This window comes from Camellia sinensis, chromosome 13 (assembly GCF_055761805.1).
Source record: "Camellia sinensis isolate YWXY chromosome 13, ASM5576180v1, whole genome shotgun sequence".
NCBI lineage: Eukaryota > Viridiplantae > Streptophyta > Magnoliopsida > Ericales > Theaceae > Camellia > Camellia sinensis.
The window spans coordinates 126,645,847-126,663,975 of record NC_138973.1 but is presented as its reverse complement, the minus strand read 5'-3'; the positions used below and the strand labels follow the sequence as shown (position 1 = coordinate 126,663,975).

Sequence of the window (18,129 nt, the reverse complement as noted above, 5' to 3'; positions counted from 1 at the left end):
AATTTCATTTTACTACTTTATTTAGACATTTTTTAAACATTCATTTCAACAAAACTCTCTACTTTAACTATCTTCTTTTAAAATATGTTTTGGGCATCCTCCTGATCATCCACTAGCACATTCCTTGGTCATCCAATTATCATAATTCTAATCTCTTGGTTTTATTTAGAATTATTTGATACCTTAAAAGTACCGAAAGCATGCAAAGAAGTTAGCAACCAAAGTAGCAGACTGGACAACCAAACTAGAGCTGAACAACAAAGTAAGAAAAGAACTTTGGGTGATCGACTAGGTGGTTGACTGGGTGAATGACAGAGCGGTTGACCACTTGGTGGAAGTTTTGCTCACTTCAGTACCAAAATGAGAAATGTAGGAAGAAAAATTAATTCAAAAAAAAAATTAAAAGGCCTATGAACAATGCATCGCTTGTCTTGGCAAGTTACTATAGCTCTTAACCATTCCAGTGAGGCTTAAGCAAGTCTGCTGGAGGAGTATTATCTATTTCCAAGCTAGCTTCTATGGCTGAAAAGTGAAAGAAACGAGACTGTTGGAGATGCTTCTACATCTCTTTTCATTGCTCAAAAAAATTTTACTCCATTGATCTTTCTCACTGTCTCCCATTAACGTTTCATCTTTTCCAATACAATTTTTTTTTTTAAAAAAAATGAATAGATTTTCCAATACAGATTACTATTCACATTCTCTTCTTTGTTCAAAAAATATAGCTATCCTCTATTAATTTTTTATTCATTACTCTCCCTCTCTCTCTACTCATCCATTTGTTGTTCAAGAAATCTCATGCTCTCTTTTCTATCTTCCATTAATGCCTCCCTTCCATTTATTAGAGATTACAATTTCTCTCTTCACCTTTCCCCCATCCAAAACGCCTTTCACTCTTCACTCTTACCCACATTCTTTCCTTCTTCCACTATTGTCTCTCTATTCCATCCATTATAGATTGCAAGTTATTTCTCTCATTCCTCTTTAATTTCTTCTCCAAAACCCCTTTCACTCTTCATTCTCACCCTTAACTCTTCAATCTGCCACCCTTTCAAAAACATTAAATACAGCATAGGATAGTGTTGATCTATCGTAGTATATCAAGTATGGTGGTTTTGTTCCATGGTTCATAGCGATGGTAATGGCATGGCATTGTTCCAACAGTGGATTGTTCATGTCATGACTCGAACCCGCCCCCTAGAGGTTTAGATCATAATCGCCCAGTAATCATGAAATTACCTATGGCCTCAAATAGAAATCTAATCATATTTAATTGTATGGGGCCAGAAGCAGAAGCATATATATAAAATTTTATCCAACGAGTTTGTGCATAAATGGCATGAACAAAAATTTCTTATATATTAATAACTTACACTCATATACACATAAAAATATTCCATATATCCAAGGTCATACATATGGCATTAACTTACAAACATCAAACTTATATACAAACACGGTCAAGCATGACCAACAAAAGAAAACAGAAAATCAAAAGACAAAAGCCTCGTGCGTGAGGCATCCTGGACTGACTCCACAAAATTCGGTATTCCTTCACAGGTTCACCAGGGCTGGGGCTAGACATCCCGCTACTCACCTACATACATATAAATACGGAATGAGTTAACGCCTAGTCAATAACATCAAAGTAAAGGGGTTATATGAATGCGTTCTAATATTAAACAAAATAATTCTCGTAATAGTTTCATATCATAACAGAACGACTCAGGTCCAATATATGATAGAACGACATCAGGTCCAACATATAACAGAACGACCTCAGGTCCAATAGATAACAGAATGACCTTGAGCCCATTTATTTACAGCTGTATAATGACCATTCGGTCAACTCATAACCGATAATCAGACTCGTCAAATAAATAAAACAACCTTGGGTCCATCATATGCATTCGTATTCATCAAATACATTTGCAGATATTATGTTGATCAGACAGATAGAAACTCATTCATACTTGCAAAAGCACAATTTCAGAAAAGCTTATCACTTTAGGACATTCAGAAAATAGAGCAAGTAAGAAAATATTTGTACTTATATTACTCACAGTGATTCGGTTGTTGAGTCGTCCTCACGGATGGTCCTACACAATTCATAAACACACACATATCGAATCACATTGTTTAACCGAATTGTTCTTTAACTTATTTAATTCTCTTAGGCTTTTTTTTAGCTCTTTAATTCATTTAGGATGTTCAATTCATGCCTAAGAATGCACAGAAGGTAATGATGATGCAACCGTGATCAGAATATGTCTTTTCAAAATTTACTGAAACAAAGCACTTTGCTCAAGTGCAACATTGGTCGCTCGAGCAGTCCACTTGGTCTGCAAAAGTACTGGATGGTCCAAATCTAGGCTCGATGTTCGCTCGAGCCAAGGTGCAAAATAAAAGGCGGTCGCTCGAGCCAACTGCAAATGTCTGCAAAAATACTAGATGCATGCTATGTGCGCTCGAGCAATAAATTGTTCGCTCAAGCGGTAAAACAGAATTCTGACTGAATTGAACTTCAAAACTTGTGTTTTCAAATCAAACTCTTGCATGGCTTGTATACAACTTCATAAACACTTAAAACTCCTCCAAGAACATGAATACAAAGTCAATTTGTAAAATCATAGCCCAAAGCTTCATGAATTTTAACTCAAATGATCATGCATGTAACATTTAATTTCAAATTCCTTTCCAAAGCTTAAAAACATGGAGATTAGTTTCAGAACAACTTAATTCTTGAATACATGTATGATATGATCCTCAATTCTAACATGGATGGAAAAACTCATACTCAAAGTGATGGATTTTTTATCCATGCATGTATGAATTGACTCTAATTTCAACAATCTTAACTCAATTCTTGTATTTAATCACATAATCCTCTTGAATTCACATCTTTGGTGATTTAATTTCACAAATTAAGGTTCAAATGCTTACCTAAAGTCTTCAATTGAGCATGTACTAACAAATTCTTAAATTGTACTTCACAATCCTTCAAGCTCCTTGGCTAATCTTCAAGTCTCTAGCTCCTCTCTCTCTGTAGGATGACTCACTCTCTCTCTAACTTGCACAATCTCAACCAAATGAAATGTTTTGAGCTCAATTCCTTAATTATATCATATATATACACTAGATTAGCTTAGGGTGTTGATCAAGGTTTAAGTTAAGTTAATCCAAACTTATTATTTCTGAACTGAATCAAATTTTAATCAAATTTCTTATTAGGTTCTAAAATTATGCCGATCCCATTAAATTAACCAATTTCGGTTTCTAATGTCATTAAGGCCTTCAATTTCATATTATAATGAAAATCATAACAGATATTCCTACTATTAACAGATATCAGGTCAAAACCACAGTTCAAATATTGACTGAACCGACCGTCAAACCATATAGTTTGACACGGTCGATTTCAAGTTGCATGGCAGTCGGTGACAAGTAACCATTTCTCTAACCTAATGTCTTCGGGTCAGTTGGCAAATGGAGGGTAAAATCGACTCGAACCTACTCGTGAAGCAGGGGCGATGCTAGGTAGTAACTGATGGGGTCACATCTCCCCATCAGCTTGCCAAAAGAATTTAAATATATATATATATATATATATATATATGGTAAAAGTTTTAGTTAATAACACATTGACCCCAACAAATTAAAAATAACAACGCACTCACTAGAATGAGAACCTAATAATTCGATGGTTGAATAATTGTGTGATAACATATATAGAAACAAATGTGTTTCATACTATTAATAATGATGTTATCATGCAACGATTCCAAAAAATGGCACCTCAACGAATGAAATTGTAAAAGTTTTATGTATTTTTTTGTTTTGTTAAGATAATAATATTTTATGAGAAGTTTGTTTTACTTAAAATTGGAGAAGTTCAAATTTTAATTAGTTTAATTTTTTTCCTCATAAAATTTGTGAAATTTAAGTTTTTGGAGTGACCCCCATCTGATAAGTTTCTGGAATCGCCACTGCCGTGAACACCCTCGTATACACAAGTAATTACCAGGGAAGTTGGTACGAAGTTCATCGAGGACAGGGAAGTTGGTTCAAAGTTCATCTACACACGTATTATTCTGATATCCCAATCTTCCCTTGCATTTGCCGCTGCGAAATCAAAATTTGATGAGCCAGTACCCACCTTCCTTCAAATACATAATACATAATCCTATTACTATTTTTTAATTATTAATTATATACTGCATATTTGGGATATTTATATATATATATATATATATGTACTGGGGTATTTTGGGAAGATGGTAAAACGCTAGTTTTTGACTTTTTGCCAAGTTTTTTGATTTTTTTGAAAAGTGATTTGTAAAGTTAATAAAAAGTTACTTTTTTGCTTTGTTGTATAATATTTATTTATGGTGTCACACACATTAAAATGATCAAAATATCCCACCAAACTTAGGAAATTTAATTTTTAACTCATGTGGTTGTTTGACCAATTATGTAATTTCATAGAGGACAGTTACGTAAATTCACCACTTGCATTTTTTGTCCCATCCCAAATCAACCTGCTTGCTTTTTTATGCTGCTTATTGCCTTTTGTGGAATGCTGCAAAACGCAGCTTGTTGCTCACTCCCCAAATGGACACACTATTTTCTGCAAAACATTCACCAAGGAAGCAAAATCCCGTTGGAAAGAAACTATTCAGGGACATATGGAACGTTTTATACTTAACAAGCCTCTGATTAGAATCATTCAAAATGTCATTCTTGACATAAAACCCTTAAAAATATGGAAATAAATTGCATCTAATGGAAAAATCTTGAGCGTGCATTGCACACTATATGCAACCCTATACAAAATTATACAAAATTTCACGAACTTATACAAGTGATTTCACAAAAATACTTAAGTTTAACACAAATTCACTTAATCACACAAGTTTTCATGAATTTACGCAAATTTTTGTGTTTAACTTGCGCATTATTATGTAATCACTTATTTCAATTCTTAAAAACTCACGTAATGTTGTGTAGGGTTGCATACAGTGTGCATTGCATACCGGAACATTTCTTGCATCGAATAGGATTTGAACCTATACCAAAGGCTTAGAAGACCTACCTTTGCCCTATCCTATTACTGTTTCTTAATTGTTAATTACATACTGCAGATTTGGGAGACGGAAAGAAGCTTTTACACCTACTTCAACCAGTGTAGTTTTCAGGGTTGAGTACTCAGGGTGTCATTTCTTGATCAAATGTTAACAGACGAATAGCGACAAGTTTCAGGGTCCATGCAAGTGATGCAAACACAGGGTCCATGCAAGTGATGCAAACACTAGATAACATTGGTTGTTCGGTCCACAAGTACCGCTTTACATCTGTGTTAACACCACACATTATACAGAGAAGATTTTTTTTGCATCCCTCACCAATCAAATAGATGAATGAACTATATTGAGCTATCTCACTGAACGTTTCTTTTCCATCTCATGGCACATTCTTATCCCAACTCAAAAGAGTGTCAAAATACAAACAAACAAGAAGAAATAGAGATGGGGTGTACTGAAATATAAATTTATTTCATCATTTATTCTCTTTTTTACAGGTCAAAACTCCAAGAAAGAAAAAAAAAGAAAAAAGAAAAAGAAAAATCATAGCTACTCAAGAATATATTTCTAAATGGTCCCAAAAAAAAATAAGGAAAATGGAAGAACAGATAGAAAAAGTGGTCAGGTTATTAGCTATTATACAAGTGATGGATGACGAAAGAGTTAACCTAATATGTAGCAGCTATGGGAGGGTGTGGAGGATAAGCTCCTAGGAAGAAACCTGCTGGTGATAAATTAATATTGCAATTTTCTTCTCTTTCAACGACACCTTCTTCTTCTTCTTCTTTTTCTTCTTCTTCTTCCTCAGCATCCCAAAGAAACCGAGCATACGAAGCCAAAACATAACTGCAGCATCAAAATCAACTTAGCATATCAAGTGAATTCAATTGAAACCAACTACTAATCATGCCATTGAAGCATATCACGCAATTGCAAAATCTTACCAGTTGTCTGGGGCAGCTTTAACCGCCCGATCAAAGTAAGCCTCAGCACGAGGAGCATCCTGATGGGTCTGCCATATCAAATCAGCATAGAGTGATAGAACATTCCCATCACTTGGGTTTGCCAATATTGCCCTCCCACAATACTCTTCAGCCTTGACAAAATCTCCCCGTACCTGTTTTTTATTACAAATCAAAACATTAGAAACAGAGTGATCACAGGTGGTTAATCCTATCGTGTTCTGTTATGCAAATCCAACCTCAAAATATGGTTTCGTCAAGGGGCTGGCTTCCCTCCAACCGTTCTATGTGTAAACTCGTCGAATATGATATGCCTGTAAAAAAGTTACGTTGATCGGCTATCGATAGTTTCGTGAACAAATCAGTTTTGTATTAAAAAAATTAATAGTGAAAAAACAAACAGTTGACAGAAATTTGATCCGATGAGGTAGTTATCGATATCCGAATAACATAATTTTTTACACGCATATAATCTTCGACGAGTACTACACATTAAAAAATAATTCAAATTATCGTCGTGAATCTCCACGAGGCCAACAGTATCCTCCAGTTGGAGGGAAGCCCAGCCCGTCAAGGAATGTGCGAGAATACCAAAAATTAAAAATGGGTTCTGTTCTTGGACTTGAAAAATCAACAAATTAGTTTAAAATTATTTCACAACAACATTACTCATTTTCCTCGTATTCTTTCCTGGCAGCCAAACATAAAGTGAAAGAAAGAATTTTACCTCTTTCAAGAATCTAGCATAATTGCTAAGAAGCATAGCGTTCCCAGGATTAGCCTCAATCATCTTCTGATAATACACATCCCTACTATCATTCCCATTATTAGAATCCCAATCCCCACAATTCCCATCCCTGTCGCGACCGTCCGATCCTCCACCACCACCGCCCACAAAAACACTCTCCTCCAACGCAGATCCCAAAAGCAGCACCTGATCCAACGGCTCCGATTTCGAATCAAAACCAAGTTCTCTCTCCTCCTGTTCCACCGCTATCTCCGGTAACCCATTCAAACTCTTGTCAAATGGCCGGCTTTTGGAGATGGAGAGCTCTCTCAGATCGCTCTCGGACACTGCTCTGCTCATCTTCGTCTTCGCCCAAGGCAACGAAACCATCGGCACCGGTCGAGGCTTCGAAATCTGAAGCAAGACTTCAGCCTCTGGCGACGCCGAGGACTGAAACAATGAATTCAGCAATGGCGTCGAAGAGCTTCGAAGAAGCATTGTTCCACAAAACCCTAGTTTTAGATTCAGAATACTTGATTTGATTTGATTGAACAAGAACAACAAGAGTTTTATATTAGAGAGAGAATCTGGCACTCGGCTATGGTAGTGAGAGAGTTTCGAGCACGGAGAGAAGAGCGGTTTCGGCGTTCATATAGGAGAGATGATAGGCTTAAGGTTAGATCACAGCAGTTGATTTTTAATCATGCAAAACATAATTTAGGATTGGTTTGGGCGTTCATATAGGAGAGATGATAGGCTTAAGGTTAGATCACAGCAGTTGATTTTTAATCATGCAAAACATAATTTAGGATTGGTTTGGGGTGTCCTAAAAAAATGTATTTTTTGTTTTTTTATGAAAAAATATGCAAAAAAATAGAAAAGTGATGTTATGAAAAAAAGATAAAAGAATAAAAAAATGGATTATATAGTAGATCCCAAACTAGGCCTTACAATATTTTACACAACACCCTGAGATTTTTTTGCAGATATGGGAACGCCCCTCGATTTTATTTTATTTTTTAATAAAACTGGATATTCACATTTTTTTTTTTTAGACCTCGTTTGCGAACCTTCTCTTTTAGTTAAAAAATCAAAAAGTTACTAAATTAGTAAAAAGGTCAACAATTCATACCAAAAAATTAAAGATTCTCTTTTCTCTCTACTTTTTACACATATTTTCGTAAAAAGTCAAAAAGTCATCCCAAACATACTAATTTTTTTTAACAACTCATATTTTAGCTAAATAACTAAAAAATTATTAAATTAGCATGTTTCCAAACGAGGCCTTAGTTTTTTTTTTCCCTGTGAATTTTTTTTTTTTAAAATGAAGTGTGTCGTTAATCTAAAAGTATTTTTATATGATATAATTACGGGAAAATTACACTAACATGCCAAGTAAAGAAAATTATTGACAAAAAGTAGAGAATCTTAAGTTGCATTTGGTAGAGTTTTAGAATTATGATTTAAGAATAGAGTTGTATTTTGAGTTTGTGAGTTTTGGAATTATGATTTGAGTATGAAAAATTTGTTTGGTTATGAAAAGTCGGTGTATGATATTGTTTGGTTATGAAAAATTTGTATTTTGTTTGGTTATGATTTGAGTTTGTGACATATGATATTGAAAAGTGATGTTTTGAAAAATGGGTGTGGAATTGATTTTCTAAAACTGTAGCCAAACAACACACTCAAACTAAGAAGTAAAATTAAACTTTAAAGGTTCTACCAAATAGACCCTTAAATATTTGCAATGCACATGAAAGTTTAAAAAAATAAAATAAATAAACAAGGACAAATTTAAATTCTCCACCTCACTTTATTTCTCATTTACTCTCCATTAGGGTTGCAAATGAGCCTAATCTAGTTGAGCCAACTTTTTGAGTGTTTAAACTTATTTATAAAGAATTAGTCGAGCTTCAGTTGAGCTTAAATAATCAAATTTGGACTCACTTGAGTACATAAACGAGCTGAATTCGAGCTCGAGCTTGATCTTGAGCTTGAGGTTGAAAAAAAAAAAAAAAATCTTAAATTAATTTACTTATTAATATAAAAAAAAATTACGAATAAAATATATAAGAATGCTTCGATTAATAATAAATTTCATCAATCACATATGTAAATTTACTTGAACACCAAACACAAATAGAAAAATAAAAAAATTATTAAAAATTTATTTGATATAGGATTAGTTGTTGGGCTTAACTTGGTGGATTAGCTATAGAGTCTGTTGACTTTGTAGTTATTTGGCACTATTGATTGACTTTGGCCCTGTTTGGTAGAGTTGTGAGAAAGTACTTATAGCTTATACTTCAACAGCTTATAACTTATAACTTTCAGCTTAAGCTGATTTCCAGCTTATTCTTAAAATATCTCCTGTCCCACTCAAAGAATAAGCTGATTTCTGACTTCCAAAAAGCTATAAGCTAAGCTAAACTAAACACATCAAAATAACTTAAATTAAGTTGAAAGCTGAAATAAGCTGTAATTAAGCTCTGCCAAACAGGCACTTTGTATGCGATTAGTTACTAGGCTAAGCTTGTTGACTTTTTAGATATTATAGAAATTTTGGTAAAATTTTTAGGTGTCGTTTGGTAACACTTACGTTTTCAGTTTTCTATTTATATTTATAAAAATTTTAAAAACTCAAATAAAAACTTGTTTGGTAAAATTTTTGATTTATAAATCAGTGGTCTTAGTTTATAAATTTGGCCAAAAAATGAAAACACAAAAAATGTGTTTCCATTTTGAGTTTTCAATTTTTTTTTTTTATCACCCAACACTAGCCACCACCCGCTAACATTTTCCACCACCGTCTTTCGCCACCACTACCCACCACCACCTGCCACTACCACTCAACACCCACCTGCCACCCCCACCCGCCACCACCACCCCTACCACCCACTCGCCACCACCACCCACCCCTCGCCACCACCACTACCACCTACCTGCCATCCACCCGCCACCTGCCACTACCATCCACCGCCTACTACCTACTTGCCATCACCACTTACCACCCACCTGCCACCACCATCCACCACCTGCCACCACCACCCACCCACCACCACCAGTCACCTGTCACCCGCCCGCCACTACCACCCACCATCCAGCACCACCACCACCACCACCATCACCCACTCGCTACCACCTACCACCCGCCACCGTCACCCACCCACCCACCCACCACCACCATCACTCGTTACCCACCCGCTACCTACCACCCACCACCACTACCACCACCTACTCGCTACCACCTACCACCTACCGCCGTCACCCACCCACCCGCCACCGCCACCGCCTGTCATCTGCCACCCACTTGCCACCACCACCCGCCACCGCCACCACCCACCACCCGCCACCGTTACCCACCCACCTACCATCACCACCCACCACCCACCCACCCACCACCACCCGCCACCACCACTACCACCCACACCCACTCGCTACCACCCATCACCCGCCACCGTCACCCACTAACCCACCACTACCACCCGTCAGTTACCCGCCATCACCCACCATCACCCATCACCTGCCACCACCACCCGCCACCGCCACCACCACCACCCACTCGCTACCACCCACCACCCGTCACCGTCCCCACCCACCTACCACCACCACCCACCCGCCACCCACCATCACCACTTTCCACCACCGTCTTTCGCCGCCACTTGCCATTTCTCACTATTTTTTATATTTTTAAAATTTTTAAAACATTTTTTCAATTACCAAACATGTTTGTAGTTTATGTTTTTCTAAAAATAAACAAAAACCAGTTTATAAAATTTTTGTAAATATAAACTGAAAACGTAAACGTTACCAAACACACCCTTAGTGTTTCAAATATTTTTCTATTTGTATGGTATTAGTTGTTGGTCTTAGTTTAGTGGATTAATTAAATATCTCTCATAATGTAATTATTTTCATATTTATTGACAAATAAATAAATAAATATAAAAATATTTTGTTAAAAAATTTCAAGCACATCAGTCTTTTAAATTATAAAAAAATTTGCAAATTACTAAAATAGCCAATACCAAACTCCATCTCAATTTTAATTATTTTTTTTTTAAAATTCTGTCTCATTATACTTTTAATTTCTAAATCATATAAACATTTTGAAGCACGTAATAACTCAATTTGGGAAGCTAGCTAAAAGCTAACTTTTAGTTTTTAGTCTATTTTGAGTCACATCACCTCACATTTTTTACACACAAAAGGACAAAAAATCCAAAAAAAAAATAAAATAAAATAAAAAAACTAACTTTTAACCAACTTCCCAAATCACCCCATGCGTTATTGTGTTTGTTTTTCAAAATTTATTTTCTTAAGGCAGTTTGATGAAACTATATACCATAAAGGATATTTTAACACCCCCAAAACAAAGATAAAACCATATAAATTAATGAGTTTTATTTTATTTTTTCATTAAATTATTTTAAAAATCGATTTTAAAAGCGATACTAACCAGATTTTGAAACCTAAACCAATGATTATGAGTGTCTTGTGAAAAGATAAGAGAAAATTTTAATGACATGAGAATTCATATATCATATTGGTTTCAAAATTACAATTACATTTTGTTTGTCATGTAATGTGACAATATTGTATTGATAATAGAGATAAGTACCGACTCATTAAATTAGCACAAGTCTGATACTTAATAGGAAAATTCTGTGACACTCAAAAAAATAATAGAGATAAGTACCGACTCATTAAATTAACACAAGTCTGATACCTAATAGGAAAATTCTGTAATACACACTCAAAAAAATTTAGTACACGCAGGTGATAAGCATAACATTGTTACATTGAATTTTTCTCCCAAAAAAGAGTTTGAACCTAAAAATGTATTCTAAACATATTTCAAAATAAAAGTGTGTGGGGTGATGTAGGTTGTACATAAAATCTAATCTATTAAATAAAACACATAATTCACAATTTTAAAGTTGTCACTTTTTTATTTTATTATTCAAAAAATGCCCCTATTAAATAAATACAAATAATTTTCAAATTCAAGCCAACTTCCATTTTTTTTTTCTATCAAATTGCCAAAAAAAATATTTGAAATATTATCAGATCACCCATATTTGTTTAGTAAAACTTATGACAAGTTAAAAGCAAATAGTTAAAAAATAAAATTTACATGTACTTTTCTTTTTACTTCTCAATAATCCACTTTATTTAGTTTATATAAATTATTTTTGCTTCATAAATTATAAACACAAACTGCACCTAATATTCTAGTACAAATTTATTATTTAAAAAAAAATTATAAGTAGCCCTATAAGCTGCGCCAAACAAAATAGATCGGTTTTGGCAATTGTTTCTTTAGTAATTTTTTTGTTGACTTTTTTACATTTTTAGTTAACTTTTTCACTATTATGTTCTATTAAAATAGATAGACTTAAAAAATTAAAAATTAAAAAAAGTTCTCTAGAGATTAAAAAAATTAAAACTTATTTTTTTCTTTACTTTTTATTTTATTGAGTTGTAAATATATTAAGAATGTTCACTTTTAATTTATTACACACTCAATAATATAGAACTTAACTTTGTTGAAATATCAATTTATGAATTTAAAATTGTAGTTCTCAACCACTTCTTTTATGTCTGGCAGTACAGTGTGAATGAATTTGTTCATATGCATTTTTTGGTGTAAACGATATACAAAATATGATTAGTCTAAGTCATTACTTGACATAAATTATTTAAGTTAGTAAGTTGGTTAAAAGTTAATTTTTTGATTTTTTTTAATGTGTAAAAAAAAGTAGAGAATTGATCTGACCTAAAAAAGTCAAAAGGTTAACTTTTTGAGAAAATTTTATTTTCACACATCTACCTATCTCAGTATACATACTTAATAAAATAATATTTTAATAACAGTTATATCTTAAAGTAAAATGACTATAATGAACATCAAAATATACGTTTAATATTTTAATTTTTTCTATATATATTTTTTTAAAACAAAAAAAAATCTCAGTGCGCAACTTGAAAAAAAAAAAAATCTAATTTAAAATACGACAATGCTAGGTAGCTCAAATTTTTGTGGCTCAAATGGCTCAAATCTGTCAAAACGACGTCGTTTTGACAGATTTTGAGTGTAAAACGACGTCGTTTTGACAAATTTGAGCCATTTGAGCCACAAAAATTTGAGCTACCAAACATTTTCCTTTAAAATATAAAAGACGACAAATCTTGTTGTTGTGTCAAGAATAAAAAATTATACCGCAATTAAATATTGTTGTTTCTTTCTATCACATCAAAAAAACTCTTACGTATTCTTCTTCACCTCTATTGTGTAGTGGTTACAGTTACTTTTATTTTATTGTTTTTTCACTTTTTACGGCTAATCTTGTCGTGTCAAGAATAACAAATCATACCGCAATTAAAATTGAGATTGTTTTTTTCTTTCTATCCCATCAAAAATCTCTTTCTTATTCTTCTTCACCTCCATTGTGTAGTGGTTACAATTACTTTTATTTTATTTTTTTTTCTTTTCACTTTTTGTTTTGATAAACCAAGTCATCATACTTAAACACTCTGATTTTCAAATGAGGGTTCATCAAGACATTGCAGTGACGATTGACACCAAAAACATATTATGATTTTGTTTGGGAAGTAAATTAGATTTTTAATTTTTTAATTTTTTACTTCAAAAGTTTCGTTTGAGTTGAATTTTTTTATCTTTTTTGACTTATGAGATAAAAAATGAAACGATTATGGTTTGAAAATGATATTTTATTTTATTAATTTTTTAACTGATTTTTATCTTTTTGTGACTATTTTAATCTTTTAACCTCCTAACCCAACATGCCCAACAAGGGCTATTTATACTGTTTACAAATACCACGCAACGATCATTCACATGATCTAGAATTCTTCTAGTATGAGTGATATTAAGCTATATAGATTTCAATTTAGAAATTTAGTAACATAAAAGTAACACAGACGCAAAAGAATAAGGGGGCTTTGATGAGAATAGAGGGATTTCATTGTTTCTTCACTGTTTATTAGGTAAATTACATTGACATTTTGAGATTTAGTCTAATTACATTCTACTTCTTGAAGTCTTAGAAATTATATTTTTATTCATATAGTTAATAGTCTCATTTTACAAAACCTCCTACTTATATAAAAGACAACAACTCATACTAAAAAATAGAGGCAATTATATTGGAAAAAAGAAAAAAGGTAAATCAAGGGCAAAAAAAAAAAAAAAAAAACAAAACAAAACAACAGAGGAAGTAAAGCCAAACAAGAAAAGAAAGAGTGCATGAGTTCAATATTTTTATTCTGTTTAAATAATTACAATGACAGGAGATTAGTGTAATTTTCCAAACGTCAGAGGTGTAAGTGTAATTTATCTTTGTTTTGTTCAATGGGTCATTTTCATACATAAGGTGTGTGGAAAAGGGCTTTCAACTGAATGTGTGAAGGTGTGTGGAAGGAGCATTTAGGTGATGGGTGAATAAAGATATGAGTTAGGATATAATTAGAATATAAAATATGTAGAATGAAAAGAATAATCAATAACCAAACCAATAAATATGTGAGAAATGATATTACTGAGATAAATAGATGTGTGAAAATAGAATTTCTCAACTTTTTTACTTTTAATCCAATCGCCAAGTGCACTTATTTAAATAAGTACATTTATTTATATCGCATCACCTCTCTACTTTTTTATATATCTTTTTAATAAAAAATTAAAAAATATATATTTATTTAAATTATTCCAAACAATCTCTAAATATATGGATCTCATATTCAAAAAATCTAATGACCTTATCCAAAATAGTAAAATGTTTGGGACCCTACAAAAGAGGACTCTCATGACTCTCACTGATGTATTGACCGATGATATGTATAATTTTTTTTTAAAAATTGTGTCTGATAGCGACATAAATGATTCAAATCGTTTTAAAAATTGTAAGAATTATATTTTGTGGAGTCTCTATCAGTCCAAAATAATAGGACTCAGTACTCTTAACCAAATTGGTGTTGTTTGGTGTAACTGTTAAAACAGATTATAGATTATAACTTAACAGATTATAGATTATGACTTTAAGCAGAAGCTATTAATCTACTTGGTATAGCTATTGGATTATAGATTTAAGTTGCTGGGTAATATTTGTTAAATAAGTTGTAAAGTAGTTTTTTCAATTAACTTTTATTTTTTATTATTCACTATTTGTCTACATTTCTCATAAAAAATAATAATAATATTTTATAATCCATTTGGATTTTTTTCTATTTTAAAAAAAAATAAAAAATAAAAAATTATAAGAGTATAACCGTGAATTAATATGTCCACAGCAAAAGCTGATAATCAGAAGTAAGGAGTGAGCAGCTTCTCATAATCAGTTTTTTTGACTTAAAATAAGCTATTAAAATCAGAAACTATTTGAAATAAGTTTAATCAAACAATTCAAAATAACTTTTTAAAAGCTAGAAGCAATAAATTGATTCAAAAAAGTCCTACCAAACACCTCCATTGAAGGGCAGAAGAGTTTTTTGTGGGCGCCAATTGTGGGGTCCAAGCGACTAAGGGTCGAGCCAGTTTGCATCAGTGGTGGAGCCCGTGGCTCGATTCAACGGTGAGGCTTCCAGTCGGGTGTGCAATCAGGGCGAGAGACCATCATGATTTACGTCTCGTGGGTTGGCACTACTCTTGGTGGGCGGTTGACAGGTCGTGTGACGAGATATTTGTGGGCCCAACCAACTAAAAATCTATTTTGTCATTTCCATGGAATAATACGGGTAGTGCAACTTGCTGATGTAGGGATGATTTGAGTTTTAAAAATAATTTTTAAAATTTTTAAGATGGAGAATTTAGTAAAAAATTCATTTTGTGTATTAGTATTTTAATTGGTTTTATAAGATATTTTTATATTTTAATAAATTCTATTATTTTAAAATTTTGATTTACCGATTCGTAATTATTATATATAAAATTTTTATAGATAATTTTATCTTTATGGATATTATTTGAACCCTTAACTTTTTGATATGCACTTATAGTATACACTAATTTAGACTATTTTTGACTTTATATAAATTAAGGTTAAAAAATTCATAACTTTTGTTGTACAATTTTTTTTTTTTTTGGGGGGGGATGAAATTTATATTTTTGAAATCTAATTAATGAAATCTATAAAATACAATCTCACTTGAATATGTAGTTTTGTAAAATAAAAAAATAAAAATAAATTTGACATTGTGAGTGTTCATACTGAAATTATAGTTATCAATGCGAGATCATTTTGCACATTCAATTTCATATTTGTTCAGATTTGATTTCGGTATTAAAAGTCTACATTATTATTGTCATTTTGAATGTTAATATACCCTACATTGAACATATCATCCACGTTCATAGTATGAACATTCACAATGATAATTTACAATATGAAAGTTCACAATACCATGATAAGGAAAATGTCTACGGATTTAACAATGTGAACATTTACAAAATTTTAAATAAAATATAATCAAGATATTGACATGACCATGATGAGGAATATGCTCATGGATTCTATGGTAGGCAAAAATCAAATCACTTGGCTGCTACGATGACGTGGTGGTGTAGCCCTACTTTAGACTTGAAAATACACTCACAAAAAAGGTGAAGTGGCTGGTTGGAGCAGCTTAGGGACACTCCGATGCCTATGCCAGTGACAAGATAGACAAAGGTGCAAAATAATTAGAGTATGGTTCAAGTTGAAATGGTTGTGTACCTCTATTGTGCAGATTGCTTTCCCTTTATAGTCTGCTCCCACTAGCTGTTGAGGGCTGTTAGCCTTCCTCACACTCCTCACATCAACCCCTTTTCCTTAGGGATTGTGTTCCACTCAACACGGATTTCTAGGAGTTACAAGGCGCGCTTCCTACTCCCCTGATCATGCCCTTAGACATCTGGTTGCCATTCTGGTCCTGGACCTCCGTGCTAGATTCAATCCATAAAGGCCTAAATTTTTGTTTCTTCATGTGGTAGGTCCATCACCTTGCTAGGGAGTCATTATGACCAAAAATTATGGTCCTGCTCGGGCATACCTTATTTTAGCCTTCCACAGATTCCATTATGTGAAAATCTACAAAAATCATAATGCACAATGTGAATATTTAAAAAAATATGATTAATACACAATGAGAATATGCACAATATAATATAATCAAAAGCCAAATATCATACTTAATATGATGCGAAGATCAATAACTTAAAATACTTTACAAAGGCACACATGCTGTGTGTTTCACACTGCTGCACATTCACTCCCTACCAAAATTCTAATTATGGTGTATGATGTTTTCACAACCAAAATCACGGATTTCAAAATAAAGCCAGAGCTCCATTCACAATATGATATTTCATATTCGTTATTTGTAAGTTATTGTACATTTGACAATTAGGATTTCAAAAAAATAAATAAATAAAATAAAATAATTGTAATTGACTTATGTGGTGAGTTGGAATTTTTGCCCTGCCGTTACCAAGAGGACGATCCACTTCACGTTGTATTCCTGCAAACAAAAAAAAGGTTCCAGCAGGGTGGTGCACCGAGTGAACCCTCCAAAGTATTCTTTCAATATTGTAAGTCTTATCTATTTTGTTGTTCTTTTTTTTTTTTTTTTTTCCCACTTACCCTTATGTCAGGTGTGGATCCTCTATTTATAGGAGTTCCTCCTCTTTGCATCATTGTCCTTGGTCTAAACATGTCCCATCTCAATAATTTTTCCATTATTGATGTGACATCTTCTTTTCTTGTAATCACCTTTTGACAACTCTATCTTGACATGCACGTACTTTGTCGATGCTAGCAACTCCTCCTCGGCTTATGCGTGTTTGGCTGATCCAAGCTTATGACACCTTATGGTTAGTATCTTCCATGCTTCTTACCAAAGCAATCCCGATGACTATTGGCATTAATTCTGGTTACCACAATTGCCCCTGTAGACGCGCCCGCGGAGGGGGCCTTATGCTACCACAGTTCGGACTCGCGATTTTGTTGTCGTGGTTCTTAATCTGAACCAAAGAGTCCAAATCTGGCAAATCGTTTTGAGAAACAGATTTTTGAAAAAGTAGTGCCAAACATGGACTGCTTTGCCAGATACAGAGTCGCCACCTAAATATTTTTTATGGGGAAATTTAGGAAACCCTGACTCGATGCCGAAGGCCATTTGTCCGTCATCACCGGAGTTGTCTCGGCTCGGGAGCTTGGGTACGATCGGGGAAGGTCAGCTATGAGCACCCCCTTTCGCCCGGTCCGAAGACCGGCCTCTACTAACCATGATATCCGATTTTGAAGACGTTATATGTTCTTATTCCATTTATTAGCCTAGAATTACTATGTTATGCGCGCAG

The 18,129-nt window shown here is 33.4% G+C and overlaps 1 protein-coding gene and 1 long non-coding RNA gene across 2 annotated transcripts; both read right to left on the bottom strand.

Annotated features, from left to right (window-relative positions):
• Positions 1 to 1,380: 1,380 nt before the first annotated feature.
• On the bottom strand, positions 1,381 to 4,630 carry LOC145806432 (uncharacterized). Its single transcript, XR_014349558.1, has 2 exons — positions 4,507 to 4,630; positions 1,381 to 1,597 (listed from the first exon to the last, which is right to left on the bottom strand). It is a non-coding gene; the product is annotated as an uncharacterized LOC145806432 (long non-coding RNA).
• Positions 4,631 to 5,533: 903 nt separating this feature from the next.
• Positions 5,534 to 7,550, bottom strand: LOC114260969 (uncharacterized). The gene is made up of 3 exons (XM_028201175.2): positions 6,771 to 7,550; positions 6,026 to 6,198; positions 5,534 to 5,927 (listed from the first exon to the last, which is right to left on the bottom strand). Exons 1-3 carry the CDS (start codon positions 7,266 to 7,268, stop codon positions 5,750 to 5,752), a joined length of 849 nt encoding a protein of 282 aa, XP_028056976.1. The 5' UTR covers positions 7,269 to 7,550; the 3' UTR covers positions 5,534 to 5,749.
• Positions 7,551 to 18,129: the final 10,579 nt, after the last annotated feature.